Source organism: Schistocerca piceifrons, chromosome X (genome assembly GCF_021461385.2).
Source record: "Schistocerca piceifrons isolate TAMUIC-IGC-003096 chromosome X, iqSchPice1.1, whole genome shotgun sequence".
Lineage (NCBI taxonomy): Eukaryota > Metazoa > Arthropoda > Insecta > Orthoptera > Acrididae > Schistocerca > Schistocerca piceifrons.
Genome location: NC_060149.1, coordinates 923,170,280 through 923,191,758, shown reverse-complemented (window position 1 = coordinate 923,191,758; position 21,479 = coordinate 923,170,280). Strand labels below are relative to the sequence as shown.

Sequence of the window (21,479 nt, the reverse complement as noted above, 5' to 3'; positions counted from 1 at the left end):
GAGCCTCCCCAGATTTTACCAAACATGAAGGAACATCTCAGCCACACTTACTCTAATTGCTGGACTGTTTATAGTTAACTGACCACTAGAATGTACACTTTTTTTTGACCGAGCTAGATAACGCAGTGGTTAGCACACTGGACTCGCATTTGGGAGGACGATGGTTCAATCCCGTGTCCAGTCATCCAGATTTAGGTTTTCTGTGATTTCCGTAAATCGCTCCAGCCAAATGCAGGGATGATTCCTTTGAAAGGGCACCACCAACTTCCTTCCCCATCCTTCCCTTATACGATGAGACCGATGACCTCGCTGTTTGGTCTCTTCCCCCAAACAATCCAATCCAGTCCATTAGATTTTTGTTTATGGAGTTGGATGCAGTCTGTGGTATACAAATGAATGGTGAACTGCATGGTCACATCATGCATGCTTCTGCCCGTATTAGGGAACATGCAGAGGCAGTCCGACAAGCAGCACATGTTCTCCCAATATGTACATCTACATCTACAATCTGCAAACCACTGTGAGGTGCATAGCAGAGGGTACATCTCATTGTACCAGTTACTAGGGTTTCTTCCTGTTCCATTCACGTGTGGAGAGTGGGAAGAATGGTGGTTTGAATGCTTCTGTGCATGCAGTAATTATTCTTATCTTATCCTCACGATCCCTATCTGAGTGACATGTAGGAGATTGTAGTCGATTCCTGGAGTAATCATTTAAAGCCAGTTCTTGAAACTATGTTAATAGACTTTCTCAGTATAGTTTATCTCTATCTTCAAGAGTTGTCCAGTTCAGTTCCTTCAGTATCTCTGTGACTCTCCCCCACAGATTAAACAAACATGTGACCATTCGTGCAGCCCTTCTCTGTATATGTTCAATATCCCGTGTTAGTCCTGTCTGGTACGGGTCCCACACACTTGAGCAATATTATTCTAGAACTGGTTGCATGAGTGATTTGCAAGCAATCTCTTTTGCAGACTGATTGCATTTCTCCAGTATTCTAACTGTAAACTGAAGTTTAGCACCTGCTTTACCAACAACTAAACCTATGTGATCATTCCACTTCATATTGCTACGAACTGTTACACTGAGGTATTTGTATGAGCTGGCCTTTTTCAACAGTGACTTATTGATATTATAGTCATAGGGTACTACATTTTTTCATTTTGTGAAGTGCAATATTTTACTTTTCTGAACATTTAGAGCAAGTTGCCAATCTCTGTACCATTTTGAAATCTTATCAAGATCTGACTGTATATTTATGCAGGTTCTTTCTGATAGTACTTCATTATAGATAACTACAAAAAACCTGGTATTACTATTAATATTGTCTGCAAGATCATTAATATATGACATGAACAGCAAGGGTCCCAACATACTTCCCTGGGACACACCTGAAGTTGCTTCTACGTGTGATGGTGACTCTCCATCCAAGATAACGTGCTGTATCCTCCCTACCAAAAAGTCCTCAATCCAGTCACAAATTTCACTTGATACCCCATATGATTGTACTTTTGACAGTAAGTGTAGGTGTAGTACTGAGTCACATGCTTTCTGGAAATCAAGAGATACTGCATCTACCTGATTGCCTTGATCCAAAGCTTTCAGCATGTCATGTGAGAAAAGTGCGATTCAGGTTTCACGTGATGGATGTTTTCGATATCCATGCTGATTGGCATTGAAGGGTCATTCTGTTCAAGTTTACAAATGCATTGAAGTTGGATATTCAAATATCTCTTGTGAACTTTACAACCGCTTCAACATGATGTGTGTGATAATGCTTAGGTTTGAATTTGTTAAAAATGTATATTTTTCAATCAATACTCCATAAAATGCATTCTAACTGTCATACCTGTGCATATTTGTAAACCTGTCATTGTATTGAATCATACATAAATAAACAACAATTTACAATAAATATATTCTATCTCAGAAACCATTCGGTACATGGCATATGTCCACAAGAAGTTTTTTTTGTTTCAAATGACCATTTCTGTACGCGGAATATTGACCATTCCTCCGGGAACACCATGTGTAGTAGCTGAATGTACTGAAAGGCAAGACACTGATACTGTAGCTTGAGTGTAGGTCGAGAAAATTATGCTGAGGTACGGAATACCTTCAGTACTATTGAGTGACATGGGAAGCAATTTTGCAAGCTATAGTCAGACTACTAGCTGCTGTCCACAAACAAATGGAGCAGTAGAAAGGTCACATCAGCTGTTAAAGGAGATGCTGCATCATTATTTCAGTAGAACGCAAACAGACTGGCACACTTGGAATACATATGTGATTTTTGTATACAATATGACACCGCACAGTGCAACAGGAGGTATGCCACATGAACTATTCTTTGGAAGAGTATGTAACTAAAGACTGATGTGTAATTTTGATGACTGTGTCAGAACAGAAGGACCTCATGCAAGAGATGCGCGGATGTGAGAGAGGACAGAATGCAGAGCACAAAAAAAGTAGAAGGAATATTATGACAAAGCACAGAATCCAAAGCAATTCTATTTTGGTGGTAAGGTTATGTTTGATGAGAGAGTATGACAAGGCAGATTGCGTAAATTAGATACCTAGTGGCAAGGACCATACACAGTAATACAAACAAAGGAACGTGACGTTGTAATTTGTCCATGCTGATAGACAGAAGGAATTTTTGTAATTCCAGATGTTGGCATCATGCTGCATAATAGATGCTATTCTCCTGCTGTTGAAATTAGGTACACTGGGCCACAGTCATACATTCAGATAGTGAAATCCTTTTTGTTACGTGAACTGTATTATGACAACATGGGCAAAGTGAGCATTTGTCGTACAACTTGGAGAATAGTGAGGTGTATCAGTTTGCTACGGCCGAAGGAGAAATTTGAGCCATTCTGTAAAGGGAGATTGATGATGCTGTATAGTAGTGCAGTACAACCTAAAAATGCACAACATGTGTTACATTAGCATGTAGGAAAGATCGAATAGGCACAAGCCCTAATTGGACAATTGATGGGACATGAATCATGTGTACAGAAGTGAGATATCGTAAATTTTGTCAGGTCAGCAAAATGTTGCCGATGCATACCACCATACTACCATTGCCATTGGCAGTGGACAAAACAAGGCATTTATGTATGTTGCGTCTGAAAAGAGCTACTGATAATTGATTATGAAAAATGACAGTTTTCAAAGTTAACTAGCTAGCAGCTACAGTGTAAAACTGTGGATCAGAGTCTCAGAATATGTAAAGAAGTATTTATACTTTGTTCATGTATGTCATGAGCTGTGTGAGGTTAAGGTGCTGCAACCAGTCTGAGGAATTCAGAAGAACTTCATGTAAAGCTTAGTAGTATTAAAAGATAGCTTGTAGACACTGCAGAGTAATAATGAATGACTTATCTGTTGCCCTAATGAACAAAGCCATTACCGTGCTCTGTCACTAATATAAGCTCGATGATATCATGCTTCGAGGTACAGAAAAGTTAAAATTTATGGGTAGATGTTGGGAATACACTGCTCAGATGGTGATAAAATCTGAGCATGTGGTATGAAGAAATGCCACCAGTAGTGACATTGTACCAAACTTAGGCGTGGAAATTGAATGCTGCAAAGTAAATACCAAGAGGAAAAGTATCAGTGAACTGAAGCTGGGTTTGTCAATACAGCAGTTGCATGGCCTAGCAGCTGCAGGTATAAGTAGATTGTGAGCTCTATGAATTGAGGAGCAAAATTGAGTATAAGGAGAGAAGTAGCTTTAGCAGCTTCTTCATAAGTCATTTCTCTTTCAGGAGCTATGTCAACTCTGATGTAGTGATTATAAATATTATATGTTGTCTTTGTAAATACTGTAAATGTTTGTAAATACTGTAAATTTGTGTTCAGGACCAACGAGTGATGATTACTTTGGGAACATATGTGTTAAGAATGCTATTGTAAATCAGTGCCCAGATAGGGATATGGTGATATATTGTTGTACTCAAAGGACAATGAAGAGATAATCTCTGACAGATCCTGTATGCCTGCTTGGCATGTGTGGAGTGATATTAGGTATTTGAGAGATGAGGACAAAGCTCAGCATCTAAGTGTTGTTTGGTCCTCTCCCATAAATCAACCAACCTAAGCATTGTACTTAAAACAAACACTAAAACCAGAATTGTAACTATGGTAGGAAGTGTGAAATATTGTAAAGTAAATCAGGTATTAGACTTGTAATCATGACATGAAGCGTAAATCATTCTAAAGACACTTTTTAAAAGACATTGTTTTTACTATTGACCATAGAAAGTATATGTTCTTACTGTTGCAGTTTCAGCATGAGGGCCATTATCAAGTGGCGTGCTGCAAAAGACTGTGCTTTAGTACATGAAAAACTTTGAAAAAGTTCTACACGCCAGGGAACCACAGTAAATGGACCCTTCCTACCATGGATACAGTTCTGTTTCTGGGAAAAGACGCGTAACACTTTATTTACCTGACTTTATGATTGATTAACTCTTCATGGCTGTGGTTCCCAGGCATGTAGAACTTTTTAAAAGGCATAATTTTTGTCATTGACTGCAGAAACTATAACGCTCAGATATGACGATGACTTGTATGCATGTCAGAGGATTTTAGAATATTGTAGACTTGTGTAAAAAATTGTAGTCACTTAGGACAACACCAACAAATTTTTCCTGGGGGACGGGGGATCACATATAAAACGAAGTGCCAAAGAAACTGGTATAGGCATGCGTATTCAAATACAGAGATATGTAAACAGGCATCATACGGTGCTGCAGTCTGCAACGCCTGTATAAGACAACAAGTATCTGGTGCAGTTGTTCAATCAGTTACCGCTGCTGCAATTGTAGGTTATCAAGATTTAAATGAGTTTGAAAGTGGTGTTATAGGCAGTGCAAGAGTGATGGAACACAGCATCTCTGAGGTAGCGGTGAAGTGCGGATTGTCCTGTACGACCATTTCAAAACTGTACTGTGAATATCAGGAATCTGGTAGAACATCAAATCTCCAACATTGCTCTGGCCAAAAAAAGATCCTGCAAGAATGGGACCAACACAGCTAAAGAGAATTATTCAGCATGACAGAAGTGCAACCCTTCTGCAAATTGCTGCAGATTTCGAAGCTGGGCCATCAAACAAGTGGCAGCATGTGAACCATTCAATGAAACATCATCAATATAGGCTATCTGAGCTGAAGGCTCACTTGCGTACCCTTAATATCTGCACAACACAAAGCTTTATGCCTGCCCTGGACCCGTCAACACCGACATTGGGCTGTTGATAACTGGAAATATGTTGCCTGGTCGGACGAGTCTCATTTCAAATTATATCGAGCGGATGGATATGTATGGGTATGGAGACAACCTGATGAATCCGTGGACGCTGCATGGCAGCAGGGGACCATTCAAGCTAGTGGAGGCTTTGTAATGGTATTGAGCATGTGCAGTTGAGGTGACATGGGACCTCTGATATGTCTAGATACGACTCTGACAGGTGACACGTACGTAAGCATCCTGTCTGATCACCTGCATCCATTCATGTTTGTCATGCATCCTGACAGACTTGGGCGATTCCAGCAGGACTGTGCGAGACACTATACATCCAGAATTGCTACAGAGTGGCACCAGGAATAGTTTTCTGAGTTTAAACACTTCTACTGGCCACCAAACTCCTCAGACATGAACATTATTGAGCATAACTGGGATGCCTTGGCAACATGCTGTTCAGAAGAGGTCTCCACCCCATCATGCTCTTACAGATTTACGGACTGCCCTGGAGGATTCATGGTGTCAGTTCGCTTCATCACTACTTCAGACATTAGTCAAGTCTATGTCACATCGTGTTGAGCCACTTCTGCATGCTCGCAGGGGCCCTAAACGATATTGGGCAGGTGTACCAGTTCTTTGGCTCTTCAGTGTATGAACGGTGCAACATTTGAAAGGCAAAAGAGCAGAAGCCAGGCTGAGTGGTTTTGCTTGAGAATACAAAGAAGTTGTCACAGGAAGAGCACTGGTCAGATGTCAACATGGAACTCATGTGGGCTTACATTAGGCTGCTGGGAGTGATGTGGCATTGTCTATGTGGAGGCTGACCATATATGGGCACAAGCAAGAAGTCACAAATGGACATTGGATGACCATACATGGACTCACAGTGCTGCAGAACATGGTCAGATTGGCAGGGTAAGACATATAAGGCAACGGTGCACCACCCACAAGTTAGATGAGGCAGTTCAGGAAACTCAACTGAAGCAGTTAGTACACTGTGAGGACTGGGCCTCAGGGTAGGCTCTTAAAAGTTTGCTCTAGCTCTGCTTGCATTTAAGACCTAGTCATGCACCTTCCTCCAGGGGAAATTTACAGTTAGAAACCGTGTGTGTACATTCATTTATTTTGCTTAGAGGAGCAGAAAAGTTTGTTCATATTTCCCAACTCAGTTCCTTAATTCCTCAAAATATTAGAATAGCCATCGCCATCTTAGGTAATTGAATGGACCTACCAGGATATCGTCATTCAACATCTAGACTACTTGCTGGACATGACACCACTTACTCGTGTGGAAGTTTGAAAGGGGCCTTATTGTGTGTTTCCATTTGGCCAGCTTAGTGAATTGTGCAATATCCAGATTAGTGATGTATTTGGTTGTGACAATAACCCAATGCTGGACTGCAGGGGGACATGTTGGCTGGCATACTCGTCGCCAGTGTTTCAGTCGAACATGTCTGACCGCCAAAAAGGAAGATCTCTGTATTGTGCACTGAGCATGTTGCAGCTCCTTTCACATCTCCCCCTGCCATCTGAGGACATGTAATGGACTCACTGCAACATTCTGTGTCATCCCACACCATTGGTTGGAGATTAGTGGCACCTGAACTAGGAAATTAACATCCCACGTGTAAGCTTTGGGAGGTGCCATGACCAGGAAGTGTGGACTGCTGATGAATTGTATTGGAAAGTAACTCCTGTACAATGTTACTCATGGTACAATGTTGTGGGGAGCCATTGGCTATGACTTCAGGTCATGGCTAGCAGTGATTGAGGGAACTTCCATGGTACAGTGGTACATCACAGACATCCTATGTCCTCATGTGTTACTTACTTATTTATTTATTTATTTATACGTCAAGTTCTGTAGGACCAAACTGAAGAGCAAATCTCCAGAGTAATGGAACGTTTCAGTATATGACATTACAACATAAAAGTGATAACAGATAAACCTTTCATGTGACGGTATCATAGTAACATTTTTCCATAGGATAGTGGTTGCCCACATATGAAACATATCTGTTTGACGTTATGAACTGTCTGCATTATGTTGAGGTACACCCATGGCAAGCAACATCACCAAATATGACCCTAATAAAATGTATGGAACTAGATCAGACATAATCTCCATCCCAGTGCCAGTATCCAGGATATCAAGAACCATTTACAACAGTTGTGGACCAGCTTGTCTCAGGAGAGGATATGACACCCTTCCCAACTGAATCAGTGTGTGCATCCAGGTCAGAGGGAGTTCAGTGTCATACTGCAAAGTTCTTTGTGCATTTGACTCCATTTGTACTTATTGAAATAACATTACATACAATCTCAAACCTCAAAGATTAATTTCATTTCCTCCACCCCCTTTGGGCAATTCACTATTTTTGTCAGGTATTGTATCCGAGAAAATAGATCACTACTCATCAAATGGAGACAGCACAGAGCTGTGGAAAGATATGTAAAAAAAGGTGCAGAATTGCTTAGTTTTCAGGCAAATTCCTTCACATGTCTATCCACTGCACTGCACCTCCTCGCCACTGTTGGTCCAGATTATTCCACTCCTCATCAACGATTTGGTGTAGATCCTTCAGAGTGGTTGGTGGTTCACATTGTCAATAAACAACCCTTTTCAATCTATCCCGGGGATGTTCGATAGGGTTTATGTCTGGAGAACATGCCGGCCACTCTAGCCTAGCGATGTGGTTATCCTGAAGGAAGTCATTCACAAGATGTGCACGATGGGGGTGCGAATTGTCGTCCATGAAGATGAATGCCTCGCCAATATGCTGCCGATATGGTTGCACTATCGATTGGAGAGTGGCATTCGTGTATCATAGAGCTGTTACGGCACCTTCCGTGACCACCAGCGGCTTATGTCGGCCCCACGTAATGCACCCCAAAACAGCAGGGAACCTCAATCTTGCTGCACTCGCTGGACAGAGTGTTTAAGGCATTCAACCTGACCGGGTTGCCTCCAAACACGTCTCCGACTATTGCCTGGTTGAAGGCATATGCTACCCTCATCGGTGAAGAGAATGTGATACCAATCCTGAGCGGTCCATTCGGCATATTGTTGGGCCCATCTGTACTGCACTGCGTGGCGTCATGGTTGCAAAGATGGACATTGCCATGGACATCGGGAGTGAAGTTGTGCATCCTGCGGCCTATTGCGCACAGTTTGAGTCATAACGCGATGTCCTGTGGCTGCACGAAAAGCATACCGTATTTACTCGAATCTAAGCCGCACTCGAATCTAAGCCGCACCTGAAAAATGAGACTCGAAATCAAGGAAAAAAATTTTTCCCGAATCTAAGACGCACCTGAAATTTGAGGCTCGAAATTCAAGGGGAGAGAAAAGTTTTAGGTCGCACCTCCAAATCGAAACAAAGTTCGCCTAGTTGTAATATGAGACACAATTTAGGTCGAATGAATGACGATACAGCTGCAGTAGTTTGGTTTGAGTCGTAAGCTTAGCAGTTACGGTTTACCAGGTAGCCATTGCTACGCGTCATGCGCTCCGTCCGTATTTATACGGATATCCTTCCATTTTCACGTGCTTCGTCTTGTTTGAATTGATTGCTTATTGTTCTTTGATCTGATAAGTGCCGTTCTCTTTGTTATAGGTGTTTACGTCACTCTAAGCTGAAAATGCATTACTGTACTGTGTCATGCATTGTTTGTCGCATTCTGATAGTGCGTGTTTACGGCCTGTCGCCGCTCGCGGCGTGGCTTGCTTTTGTGCGCGCTACCGCCGCTTACAAATAAAAAATAGAGAGGAGTCGTCTCATTAGCGAAACATTTGTTGTTACTTACACTACTTCTTTCTTTGATAATGATCAACAAGAACCAAATAATAGACTGAGTATGATAGATGATGTTCTGAACGAAATTTTAGCGAAAATTTTTCTCCGTTAGAAAATCTTTGCAGGCGCCTCTTTAGTTCATTACATTCTGCACAGAAATTAGAGTCATCTTAGATTTAAAAATCTAGTCAGTTGCCGTGCTTCATTTCTGACTGTATCACTATCAGGCATAAGAATAATACGAATATAAACATGACATGATATGTATATTCTTCCGTGTTTGCTGTTGTCTCACTCTAGTTTCGTAGTTTATTAGGCAGACAGGATTTAAATGAGATAGTAGCAAACACGAAACAATACATGGCAAAATGTTTATATTCATATTAATCTTATGGCGAAGAGAATACTACATGTGATTCACAATTCATAAAAGCTCCTATTAGCAACCATCTCTTCTCACAGGTAGGAAAAAATTCAGAACGTAGAGTTGGCCATATTGACAAACATCCCAAACAGTCTTGCCAGTTGGATTTTCGTAGTACATTGAAATGCTGCTACTTTCGAACATCAACAATACAGAATTTGTATTTACTTCGTTGGATAATGTACCAAAACGCAGTGGTCGAAACTCTGGGCGGAGGAAAAAGGCTCGTCTTCCACTTTTTTTTAAAATTTATTTACTGACGCAGAGATTTTGGTGCCAGTATTTATCTTTGTGCCTACAAAGCATGCGCTAAATATATTCGACGGCAGAAGTTAGTTGTGGCGGCACCCACCAACATTTTTCAGAACTCCCGCTTGCTTTGCACTCGATTCTAAGCCGCAGGCGGTTTTTTGGATTACAAAAACCGGAAAAAAAGTGCGGCTTAGATTCGAGTAAATACGGTAATTCAACATGGTGGCATTGCTGTCAGGGTTCCTCAGAGCCATAGTCCGTAGCAGTCATCCACTGCAGGAAGTTGCCCCTGGGCAGCCTGAGAGCTCAAGCTGTGTACCTCCCTCCTGGTGAAATGACTGGAACTGATGGGCTGTCAAACCTCCTCCATCTAATAGGTGCTGCTCATGCATGCTTGTTTACATCTTTGGGCGGGTTTAGTAACATCTCTGAACAGTCAAAGTGTCTGTGTCTATGATACAATATCCACAGTCAACATCTATCTTCAGGAGTTCTGGGAACCAGGGTGATGCAATTATTATTATTATTATTATTATTATTATTATTATTATGTGTGTAGATTCCAAGTAATGAACAATTCTAGACTCTCCAGTGTTAAAGAAAGCACCCTGTTTCTCTGAGGTTTAATTTCTTTGTAAGCAGTTTGTGGTTAGGTCTTATAGTTTCCTTACATTTCTTTTACTTTTTACTGGCTTAGTTGGTGTAGTGGATAAGACAAGACTGATGTTCAGGTGGATTCACATTTCCATTCACCCAACTGGATTTAGATTTTCCATGAAACATCTTAATACTTTAAAGTGAATGATTATGGCTTCTTAATCAAATCCACAACTATTACTGATTATTATCCAGCTGAAATAGAACTCCACTTCAAATTGTTAAGATCAATAGGACATACTCAAACTGTCCTCTCTTCATCATTTGTCTCTGCATATAATTCTCCAGTTTTGACTGTTGGAACTTCTTTATTGTAAATAAGACTGATAAGCCAAATGATTATGACCAGTGCCCACCCTGACACCGGATGCCGCTTGGCAGCATTGCGGGCATGTGATGCAGTAACGTAAGTATGAAAGCGGAGCAGATACAGCTGGGAGATCACCCTAGCAAAGATATGGGCTGCAAATGGGGAAATCCATTGAGATAAGTGACTTAAACAAAGGGCAGATTATTATTATGCAGAGCCTGTAAATGAGTATCTCGAAAACAGTTAAGCTGGTTGAATGTTCACATGCTTCTGTCGTGAGCATCTACAGAAAAAGGTAGAAGGACAGTGAAGCTATCACTAGACTTTAAATGGCCTTACATCCGCGACTTTTCACAGGGTGTGGGGTTCGGAGGCTTTCTCCTCTGCAAAGTAGGATAGGTGCTGATCCTTTGACATCTTTGCCGGAAGGGCACAATGCTGGTGCATGCACAAGTGTTTTGGAGCACACTGTTCATTGTACGTTGTTGAACATGGAGTACTGCAGCAGACCTCACCTATGTATTCACATGTTGACCCAACAACATCGTCAATTACGATTGCAGTGGGCACGGGATCATTGGTATTCAACCATCAATCAATGGGAACACAACGGCTCTTCAGGTGAATCGTATTTTTGCTACACTAGGTCAATGGTCATCTCCACAAACACCATCATCGAGGTGAATGGCGGCTCCAAATGTGCAGCATGCCATGGACACAGGCTGGTGGGAACAGTATTATGCTATGGGAGACATTCTCCTGCACTTGCATGGTACCTGTGGTAATAAACGAAGACACACTGACAACTGCAAACCACCTGGATCCCTTCGTGCTTAATGTCTTCCCCAATGGTGATGTCATCTTTCAGCAAAATAATTGTCTGTGTCTTGGAGCCAAAACTGTGCCACAGTGGTTTGTAGAGCATTATAGTGAACTCACATTGATGTCTCGGTGACCAAATTTGCCAGATGTAAAAACCTGTGGACCCCATTGGGTTGCTATTGGGTGCCATCACTGTGTATGCAGATCAGCAGCCCATTATTTACATGAATTGCATGACCTGTTCCAAGACAATTAATGCCACATACCTCCACAAACCTACCAGCGAACTGTCGGATCCCTGACACGCAGAATCAGTGATGTATATCATTCTGAAACAGGTGGTCAGAATCTTTGGGCTCATCAGTGGATATTCCTGCAGTGGAATGATTTATGTATTGCTCTCTCTTATTGAGCTTCTTACATTTATGTTGTAAAGAGCAAAATTTCAAAACATTATTACTATTTTGTTGAGGCCAGTATTTCAAATTCATGTGTCTACACTTCCAAAGAACCTTTGATGAGTATTGCACTGAGTCAACACTTCAATGTTACTCACTGTTGGAGAACAGTAATGAGCCAGTAGCTTTGTAGTGGGTGACATGGACATAGAGGGTGGCCAAGTTGGAAAAATAGGGTATCTTTCGTGCTGTATTCTGGTGAAGAGATAACTGAATGCTGTCTTGTTGAAATACAGCACCAGTATTGTGCCAAGGTAGGCTTTGACTTTATTTTCCTCAAACACCATGAGGTACTGCCTTTGTCACAATTCTTGGTAAGCCAACAGGATCAGTTATAACTGATCACATCCCACAATGTTATTCCTGTAGTTTGTGCACTATATTTGATCCAGTGTGTATGTGGGGAGATGGGAGGATGTGTAACATTACAGGTTTGTGAGTATTTTGAATAGTTACTGTTAGGGAGAAGTAGTATCCCTCAGTCATAACACTCCAATTGACATGTATAAATAGCACAGTAACATGCTGCTTGAAATGTCCTAGCTTTATTCACTGTACTGCAGTGTTGAATTCCGTTAATCAAATATGCTTTTTTTTTTGACTGATTTGTTGACAGAAGACCAACATTGGTTGTGTCCAGTGGGTGCTTGCTCAGTTACAGTTGTTTGTGACTTAACATTGCAAGATCCTGGGAAGAGACTGCTTTTGAAATACACTCTTTTTCATCTTTGCTTCATTGCCACCACATATGAAAATCTTAATTGATTTGCAGTGGAGACACGAAATACTAGTTTTGCACATGACTATCATGATACCAGTTTGAAGTTACAATTTTTGTATGTATACTAGTAGAGACATACGTTTCATGTTTTTTATAATGTTTACTGGTGTTGTCACAGTTTTCACAAATAAGAAGTATCTGCATAAGCTGAGCAGTTTAATTAATTTATATTCACTAATTTGAGTTCTCACTGTTTTACAGCTATCACCAAACTAATTACCATTAAGTGTATTGTTGAACAAATGAACATTTTTATGTGCACATTTTTTTTGTACAACCAAAGTATTCATATGACAATTGAAGGAAAATGGTTTGTCAGATGGATCTGTGGATAGGAGTGATCAGCATTAGTAATATCTTGAACATTTTAGCTATTTGTCAAAACAAAAGTAAAATTAAGAAGTAACAAATATCTGTCCAGTTATATAATATGTTTTATTATATGTTGTATATTTTATGAACTGTTGCAGGGTATTGGCTCCCGCCTTATGGCACAAATGGGATATGTGACTGGTTCAGGATTAGGAAAATTTGGAGAAGGAAGAATTGAACCAGTAGAAGCAGTTATTTTACCACCAGGAAAGTCATTAGGTATAACACAAAAATAAAATTTTATATAACAAAAGCTTTTTCCTTCGAAGGGAGGGACTATTATTGGATTTGTTAGTTAAATATCATCATCATCATCATTTAAGACTGATTATGCCTTTCAGCATTCACTCTGGAGCATAGTCCCCTTTATAAAATTCCTCCATGATCCCCTATTCCGTGCTAACATTGGTGCCTCTTCTGATGTTAAGCCTATTACTTCAAAATCATTCTTAACCGAATCCAGGTACCTTATCCTTGGTCTGCCCCGACTCCTCCTACCCTCTACTGCTGAAACCATGAGTCTCTTGGGTAACCTTGCTTCTCCCATGCGTGTAACATGACCCCACCATCTAAGCCTGTTCGCCCTGATTGCTACATCTATAGAGTTCATTCCCAGTTTTTCTTTGATTTCCTCATTGTGGACACCCTCCTGCCATTGTTCCCATCTACTTGTACCTGCAATCATCCTAGCTGCTTTCATATCCGTAACCTCAACCTTGTTCATAAGGTAACCTGAATCCACCCAGCTTTCGCTCCCATACAACAAAGTTGGTCGAAAGATTGAACTTAGTCTTGGTACTGACTTCCTTCTTGCAGAAGAGAGTAGATCGTAGCTGAGCGCTCACTGCATTAGCTTTGCTACACCTCGCTTCCAGTTCTTTCACTATGTTGCCATCCTGTGAGAATATGCATCCTAAGTACTTGAAACTGTCCACCTGTTCTAACTTTGTTCCTCCTATTTGGCACTCAATCCGTTTATATCTCTTTCCCACTGACATTACTTTCGTTTTGGAGATGCTAATCTTCATACCATAGTCCTTACATTTATGATCTAGCTCTGAAATATTACTTTGCAAACTTTCAGTCGAATCTGCCATCACAACTAAGTCATCCGCATATGCAAGACTGCTTATTTTGTGTTCACACATCTTAATCTCACCCAGCCAGTCTATTGTTTTCAACATATGATCCATATATAATATGAACAACAGTGGAGACAGGTTGCAGCCTTGTCTTACCCCTGAAGCTACTCTGAACCATGAACTCAATTTACCGTCAACTCTAACTGCTGCCTGACTATCCATGTAAAGACCTTTAATTGCTTGCAAAAGTTTGCCTCCTATTCCATAATCTCATAGAACAGACAATAACTTCCTCCTAGTAACCTGGTCATATACCTTTTCTAGATCTATAAAGCATAGATACAATTCCCTGTTCCATTCATAACACGTCTCCATTATTTGCCGTAAGCTAAAGATCTGGTCCTGACAACCTCTAAGAGGCCTAAACCCACACTGATTTTCATCCAATTGGTCCTCAACTAATACTCGCACTTTCCTTTCAACAATACCTGAGAAGATTTTACCCACAACGCTGATTAAAGAGATACCTCTGTAGTTGTTACAATCTTTTCTGTTTCCATGTTTAAAGATTGGTGTGATTACTGCTTTTGTCCAGTCTGATGGAACCTGTCCCGACTCCCAGGCCATTTCAGTTATCCTATGTAGCCATTTAAGACCTGACATTCCACTGTATTTGATGAGTTCCGACTTAATTTCATCCACCCCAGCTGCTTTATTGCACTGCAATCTATTGACCATTTTCACCACTACCTCAAATGTATCCTATTTCCATCCTCATTCCTATCCAATTGTACATCGAAATCTGAAACATTACTGATCGTATTTTCACCTACATTGAGCAACTCTTCAAAATATTCCCTCCATCTGCCCAAGGAATCCACAGGATTCACAAGCAGTTTTCCTGACCTGTCAAAAATACTTGTCATTTCCTTCTTACCTCCCTTTCGAAGACTGCTAATTACACTCCAGAATGGTTTTCCAGCAGCTTGACCCAAAGTCTCCAACCTGTTTCCAAAGTCTTTCCAAGATTTCTTCTTGAGTGCTGCAATTATCTGTTTGGCTTTGTTTCTTTCTTCAACATAACTTTCTCTGTCTACCTGAGTTCTAGTATGTAGCCATTTTTGATATGCCTTCTTTTTCCTTTTACAGGCTGCCTTGACTGTGTCGTTCCACCAAGCTGTTTGCTTCATCCTACCTTTACACACTACTGTTCCAAGACATTCTTTAGCCACTTCTAGTACTGTGTCCCTGTACCTTGTCCATTCCTTTTCCAATGACTGTAATTGACTACATTCAACTAACTGGTACCTTTCTGAGATCATTGTTATGTACTTGTGCCTGATTTCCTTATCATGAAGTTTCTCCACTCTTATCCTCCCACATATGGACCTGACCTCCTGCACTTTCGGTCTCACAATACCAATTTCGCTGCAGATTAAATAACGATCAGTGTCATCAAAGAATCCTCTGAATACACGTGTGTCCCTCACAGCCTTCCTGAATTCTTGATCTGTTGTTATATAGTCAGTGACAGATCTGGTTCCCCTGCCTTCCCAAGTATACCGGTGAATGTTCTTATGTTTAAAAAAAGGAGTTTGTGATTACTAAGCCCATACTGGCACAGAAATCCAAGAGTTGTTTCCCGTTCCTGTTGGCCTCCATATCCTCTCCAAATTTACCCATAACCTTTTCATACCCTTCTGTTCGATTTCCAATCCTGGCATTAAAATCAGCCATGAGCAGAACGCTGTCCTTGTCCTTTACTCTAACAACTACATCACTGAGTGCATCATAAAAACTATCCATCTTATATTGATCTGTCCCTTCACAATGCGAATATACTGACACAATCTATCCACATCAGTCGTTCGTTTACATACCTTATTGCAACTACACTGGGTTCCATTTCTTTCCTGATGTAAAGCCCTACACCCCATTGTGCTATTCCTGCTTTGACTCCTGACAGGTAGACCTTGTATTCTCCCACTTCCTCTTCTTTCTCACACCTTACCCGAATGTCACTAACAGCTAAAACATCCAGCCCCATCTTACTTGCAGCCTCTGCCAGCTCTGCCTTCTTCCCAGAGTAGCCCCCATTGATATTAATAGCTCCCCATCTCATTACCATTTGTTTGCCGAGTCGTATCTTAGGAGTCCCTGGTTTGTCAGTTAGAGGTGGAACTCCGTCACCTCCAAAGGTCCGAGGCATTTTGCTCTGATTGTTGCCAGCATCATATTTAAAGTACCAGGGAAGCAGGTTGCTAGCCTTACTTGCCCCGAGTCCCATTGAGTTTTACCCCTAACGGTTGAGGGACTAACCGGTGGATTTGGTAGTCTTTGCCGTATGAGCACAAAGGTGACCACAACTCAGAATATGTCCGAGATGCTCAGCCTTATTCCAAAGTAACTGGTATCCCGACTGTCGGGACCACTTACTTGGCTACTCATACGTTGCCCGTGGTTCATGAACTAGGACATGACTACAGGAACCCACACCATGAACCACTGTTAGTTAAATATGCCTAGTGAAATTATAATTAATCCATAAAATTATAGATACATATCTTGATGAAAGAGCTGTAAGCATTTTCATTTTATGTCCTTCAGATCTTTTGTTTTAGGTGCCAGACTGCCAGTATTTGAATTCCAATATAGATATTCCTGTGAATGTACGTTTTTGTGGATAGCATGTTTGTGAAAGTAGTCACTTAAAATGTGTACTAATATAAGTAGAGTGCCAACTTTATCTGCAGAATAGTTTTGCTTTCCAAATTGATTGTGTTGTCTGTATGTTTTTCAAAAAACTGGAAACCATGTATTGACAAAATTCTTTGTTTTGACAGTTTATCTTGCCAGAAAAAATACCTTTGATAATGGTGAAAGTTTATAAAGTCTCATCTCCTTTATTTTCAATAGTGTAGGCCGGTCACCTACGGTGGACTGGATGGCCGGGCGGTGACCTCTCCAGTTGTCAGGATGCTAGGAAATGACTGTGGGCACATCAGAGATGCCAAAGAAACATTATTAATTCATAACCTCTTTATTCCTGCCGAGTACAATGTGGCTTGGTGATATCAACGACCTTCCCCGAGTCCTCGCTGACTCGTAGCGATGACACCAGATCCGGGCTGCGCAGTCTTGCTAGCGCAGCAGCGCGTGCTGTGACGTAGCGGAAAAATGTCCTTACATCGGCCGCGTGTGGCTGGCGGCGCCCGGTTGGACGGCGGCCGGCTCAGCGGTAGACAGCAGATCGTTGCGCATAGACGCTCCAGATTGGAGTCCCCGGCACTGTCGGCACCAGAAGCGTTCTCGTAGTGCAGAGTGTACTCTATCCCACCCCATCTTCTTCCCTGCTCCTCCTGGTGGCTCGTCCGCGGTGGATGGGTGGAACGGGCTGCAGTCCCCCAGCGTTGTCGGCTCACCCGATTGTGACAGCAGATGCGCAGGGCCTAGGCCCCGCACGATCTCGACGACGGCTCACTGATGTGGTCAGCATTGGTGGCGAGCAAGTCTGCCGCGATGTCTGCTAATCCTGGGTTGATGATTGACAGCGGCAGCAGAGAGGACCAGAGCTGGTGCTGTCCCCTCACGTCTGCTGCTGGATGGGCCGCCCTTACTGCAACATCTCCTTAATAAAGATTAACATGTCGATCACCGAGCTGAGCGCTACGCAGCGACCCAGTACACATCTAGCTGCAAGTCTAGCTGCGAGTGCGAGTGCCTTGTTGCTATCAAAGCTGGCGTATTTAAAGGAAGCACGAGCGACGTCCTGACGTCATGCTCGTTTGTAATGACCGCATTCGTTCCACTTATACTGCTGATTTATCTGTCGTACTCGCCCCTTAGGTGTTCTTGCGACAGAGTTATGTGTTGTTGCGGCAGACTTACGTGAAGTTGTGAAATGCAATACAGCTGACGCTATACCTCTGTCTTGCACTCTACGAAAGTCTCCGTCTAACACAAACCCGTGTGCTAAGCAATTCTCTCTCGCCTGTTGTGTGTAACCAGGCCATTGCCCCTGCGTGACGACACATTCCAATATGTGTGCAATCCACCTACCTGCCTCTGGCTCTCGGCATAGGCAACGAAACTTTGACAATATTCCACGTTTCCAACTCTTTACTATTCCGCGACACTACGATAGTAAAAAAATGGCTGACTGAATTTAAATGTTGCCATACTTTCTTTGGGCATGATCCATATGAAAGACAGCCAAAAACTGAATGTAAACATTAAGGACATGCGCAGTGTGGTATCAGTTGATCAGTGCTTAAAAGTATAGCAAATAGTTGGCACTGTATGGCAACAACAGTCTGCTCATATTAAGTTGTGCTTCACTGAGACTTTTTCAGATTTTGGTTGCTAAAGGAGTTCTCTTGCCAGAATGTAAATTTACTGGAGGTCCAAACAGCTGTTGTGTTAATGATTTGATGTATGGCATCAGATTTCTTTACCCTATCCTCACTCCTCACCCTACCTGTTGTCACCTATGTGTCTTTATATCTTTTGTCTATTCCTCAGTTTTATGTGATCCTTTTTGTAGCTTTCATCTAGCCCACCCACTTTGACTCTGTGTTTCCTTCTATTGTCTGTGGACTATTTTCTTCTCTCTGTCACTGTTTTGAGTCATCAATAAAATTACGCTACAATCACTAATTTATTGTTGAAGATATTTAAATTAAGTCTGCAGTGGTTTTGTACCAGAAATAATGCAAGAGTCGGACCAATGCTAGTATGTGAGTGATTAAAATGCCAGTTTCTGGAACCCAAATTCCTGGGATTTATAGGTCCACTCAGGATTGTGATACAATAAGAGTAACCTATAGTCTCTTTTCTGTACTTGTGTTGAATTTAATTCCCAGTAGTCCACTTCTTTAACTGCGCAACTGTGCTGTGTAACTACTTTAGTGGCACTGGCATGAACCAAATTGCCATGGTGATAGCTGTTGTGGAGCTGAGTCAGACTGCCTACATAAAACACTGAAGAGCGTTGCAGTAATATTAATAATTATTATTACTACACGGAACACATACTTCATGTAGTGATATGTTATGAATAGCGCATCTTTCTCGTGAGTGATGCTTTGTTCAGTGTGATACCTCTTGAAACAGCCTAAAGTGTTTTATAGAGTGTAGAATGCCACTGTAAGTCTTTTAAGGATCTCATCAAATGATGATGCCACACTGTAAACAGAAGGAAGTCAGGTTACTTATTTTAAAAGACAAGTGCAGACAAGAGAACATTTCAGAATCATCATATGCCGGGAAAGCCTAAAATCAAAAAACAAGTACCTCTACAGGGAGCAGATGTATAATAAAATGAAGAAGCTAGAAAAGCTTCAGAATAGAAAAGAGCATCATCTGGCCTCATTTATATTTCAGCTGAGTTGGTGTGACAACCAAATCGTACCACGTTTTGCAAAGATTGTTCACTACATCAGATCTCTAGCTGCCAACCAGATCAGCAGACGAACCAGCCTGACACTGATCAGGGAACATATCTGCAGCATACAACACAGACTTAACAAGATCAGGAGAGAACTCTTTGTGCTTCACCTTCAGATAGCATCAACTCAATCATCTGATGCGTAGAGGGTATACACACAGTCAGTTTGGTCTCCAGCCAACAAAGCACGGCAGTTGGCCACATTCAGACAAGCTGCAAAATATGAACGTCATTATAAGCAGGACAATGGAGAACTGTAATCAGTTCTACAGAGAAAACAGTTTGACAATGCCACCTTATGTGTACTTGGAAAGGGACTAAGTTTTACACCGTCGCTGACAACACTACAGATGGCTAATTTTATTAGTGCGATGGAACAGGTTGTCCTTGCTCTTCCACAGGATGCAGCGAAAGAAATATGACATGAAGAATGTCGTACACTCACGAGGTACATTCTGTTGAAGTCAGTCCTCTCCAGGGAGGAGAGCAATGTGCTTAAACATATCTGAGAAGACTCCGAGGCAACAAACAAAATAAATTCTTCAGCCCTGATACCACTTCAAGTATACAAGCATGAACTGTACAGTTCGCTAGGAAGAGTAGAAACTGATCAAACCAACAGTATGAAGAGGAAGACCATTAAATTTTCCAGAATACTACCCTAGAAAATATGGTACAAAGACTTTGTTCCTGAACAGCTGTACTGTGGAGACTATAAGGACTACCTAAAGCCCATAAAGAAGGGATTCCACTCCATTCTGTGGTAAGAAACATTGGAGCATGAACATATAAGTTAGTAAAATACTTGACATCAGTGCTTGGCCTCTTTGTCACCATAACATATGCAATTTGACACATTTCATTCTGCAAGTTCAGAACTTCCAACTTGGTCAGGAACAACTCATGGTGAGCTTCAGTGCAGCTCCGCTCTTTAGTGTGATACTTGTAATGTCATAGGGCTTTTAGTGTCTGCGAGGAAATGACAATGCTGCAGAATCATCACTTCACTGTCGGCACAGATGTAATATACTTGTCGATAGATGGTTGACTAAAAGCCTAGGATTTGAATCCTGGAAGAGGGACTGACATTTGACATGCAAGTCAATCTATGGGAGAGCAGGGAGTCCAAAAACTGTGTATAGAACAAGCACGGAGGATAATATGTCACGTGACAAGCAATAGCAGCTGACAACTGAGCACACCGAAACAGAGCACTGTGCGATGTGAAGGCTTGGCCCATGGGATTTGAAATCAGTGATACAACTACCAGCCCAGGCCTGTTTCTGCTGGAAGGTGAAAACACGGACTAGTGGCTCTGTTCATGGCATGCTTTGCTTGCGCCCTCTGTAACAGTTTTCTGTACTGTTCTGCTGCAATAACCATGCTGGCTCCTCTTCATCTGTCTTAATGTCTGCTGGGTGGAATACTGAATGCCTCATCCCTGGAAAGGCCACATAGGACAAAAATGGCCAGTTTTGTGCCGTAACAGTGGATTGCCTACCGAAGGAAATGATGCCAACATGATGCAACTTGCTTTGCCAGAAGGGCAGAAGATTGCAGAGGCTGGGAAAACAGTTGGTATACCAGCATGGGCAGGGGAAAAGAGACTGCTACTGGTGTGCAGGCAAAAGATGGCACTGCTTCAAACTGTTCTGCAGCGAAAGGTAGGATGGCCGAGGGCATGGGGGGTGGGGGGGTTGGTGGCGGTGGCAGTGGGTGAGCACTGTGCCACAATAGGGAGCCTACCGCCTGAACAAGATTGCGAGTGACCCCATCAGGTGACTGGCTTGAAGATGGCGGCAGGCAAGATCCAACAGGCTGTGT

The 21,479-nt window shown here is 41.9% G+C and overlaps 1 protein-coding gene across 1 annotated transcript in view; it reads left to right on the top strand.

Moving 5' to 3' along the window:
• Positions 1-21,479, top strand: part of LOC124723014 (zinc finger CCCH-type with G patch domain-containing protein) — a 167,256-nt gene that overhangs the window by 120,298 nt on the left and 25,479 nt on the right. The window contains exon 8 of the mRNA XM_047248189.1: positions 13,226-13,346. Coding sequence (XP_047104145.1) covers positions 13,226-13,346 — 121 coding nt within the window. The remainder of the gene's footprint in view (positions 1-13,225; positions 13,347-21,479) is intronic.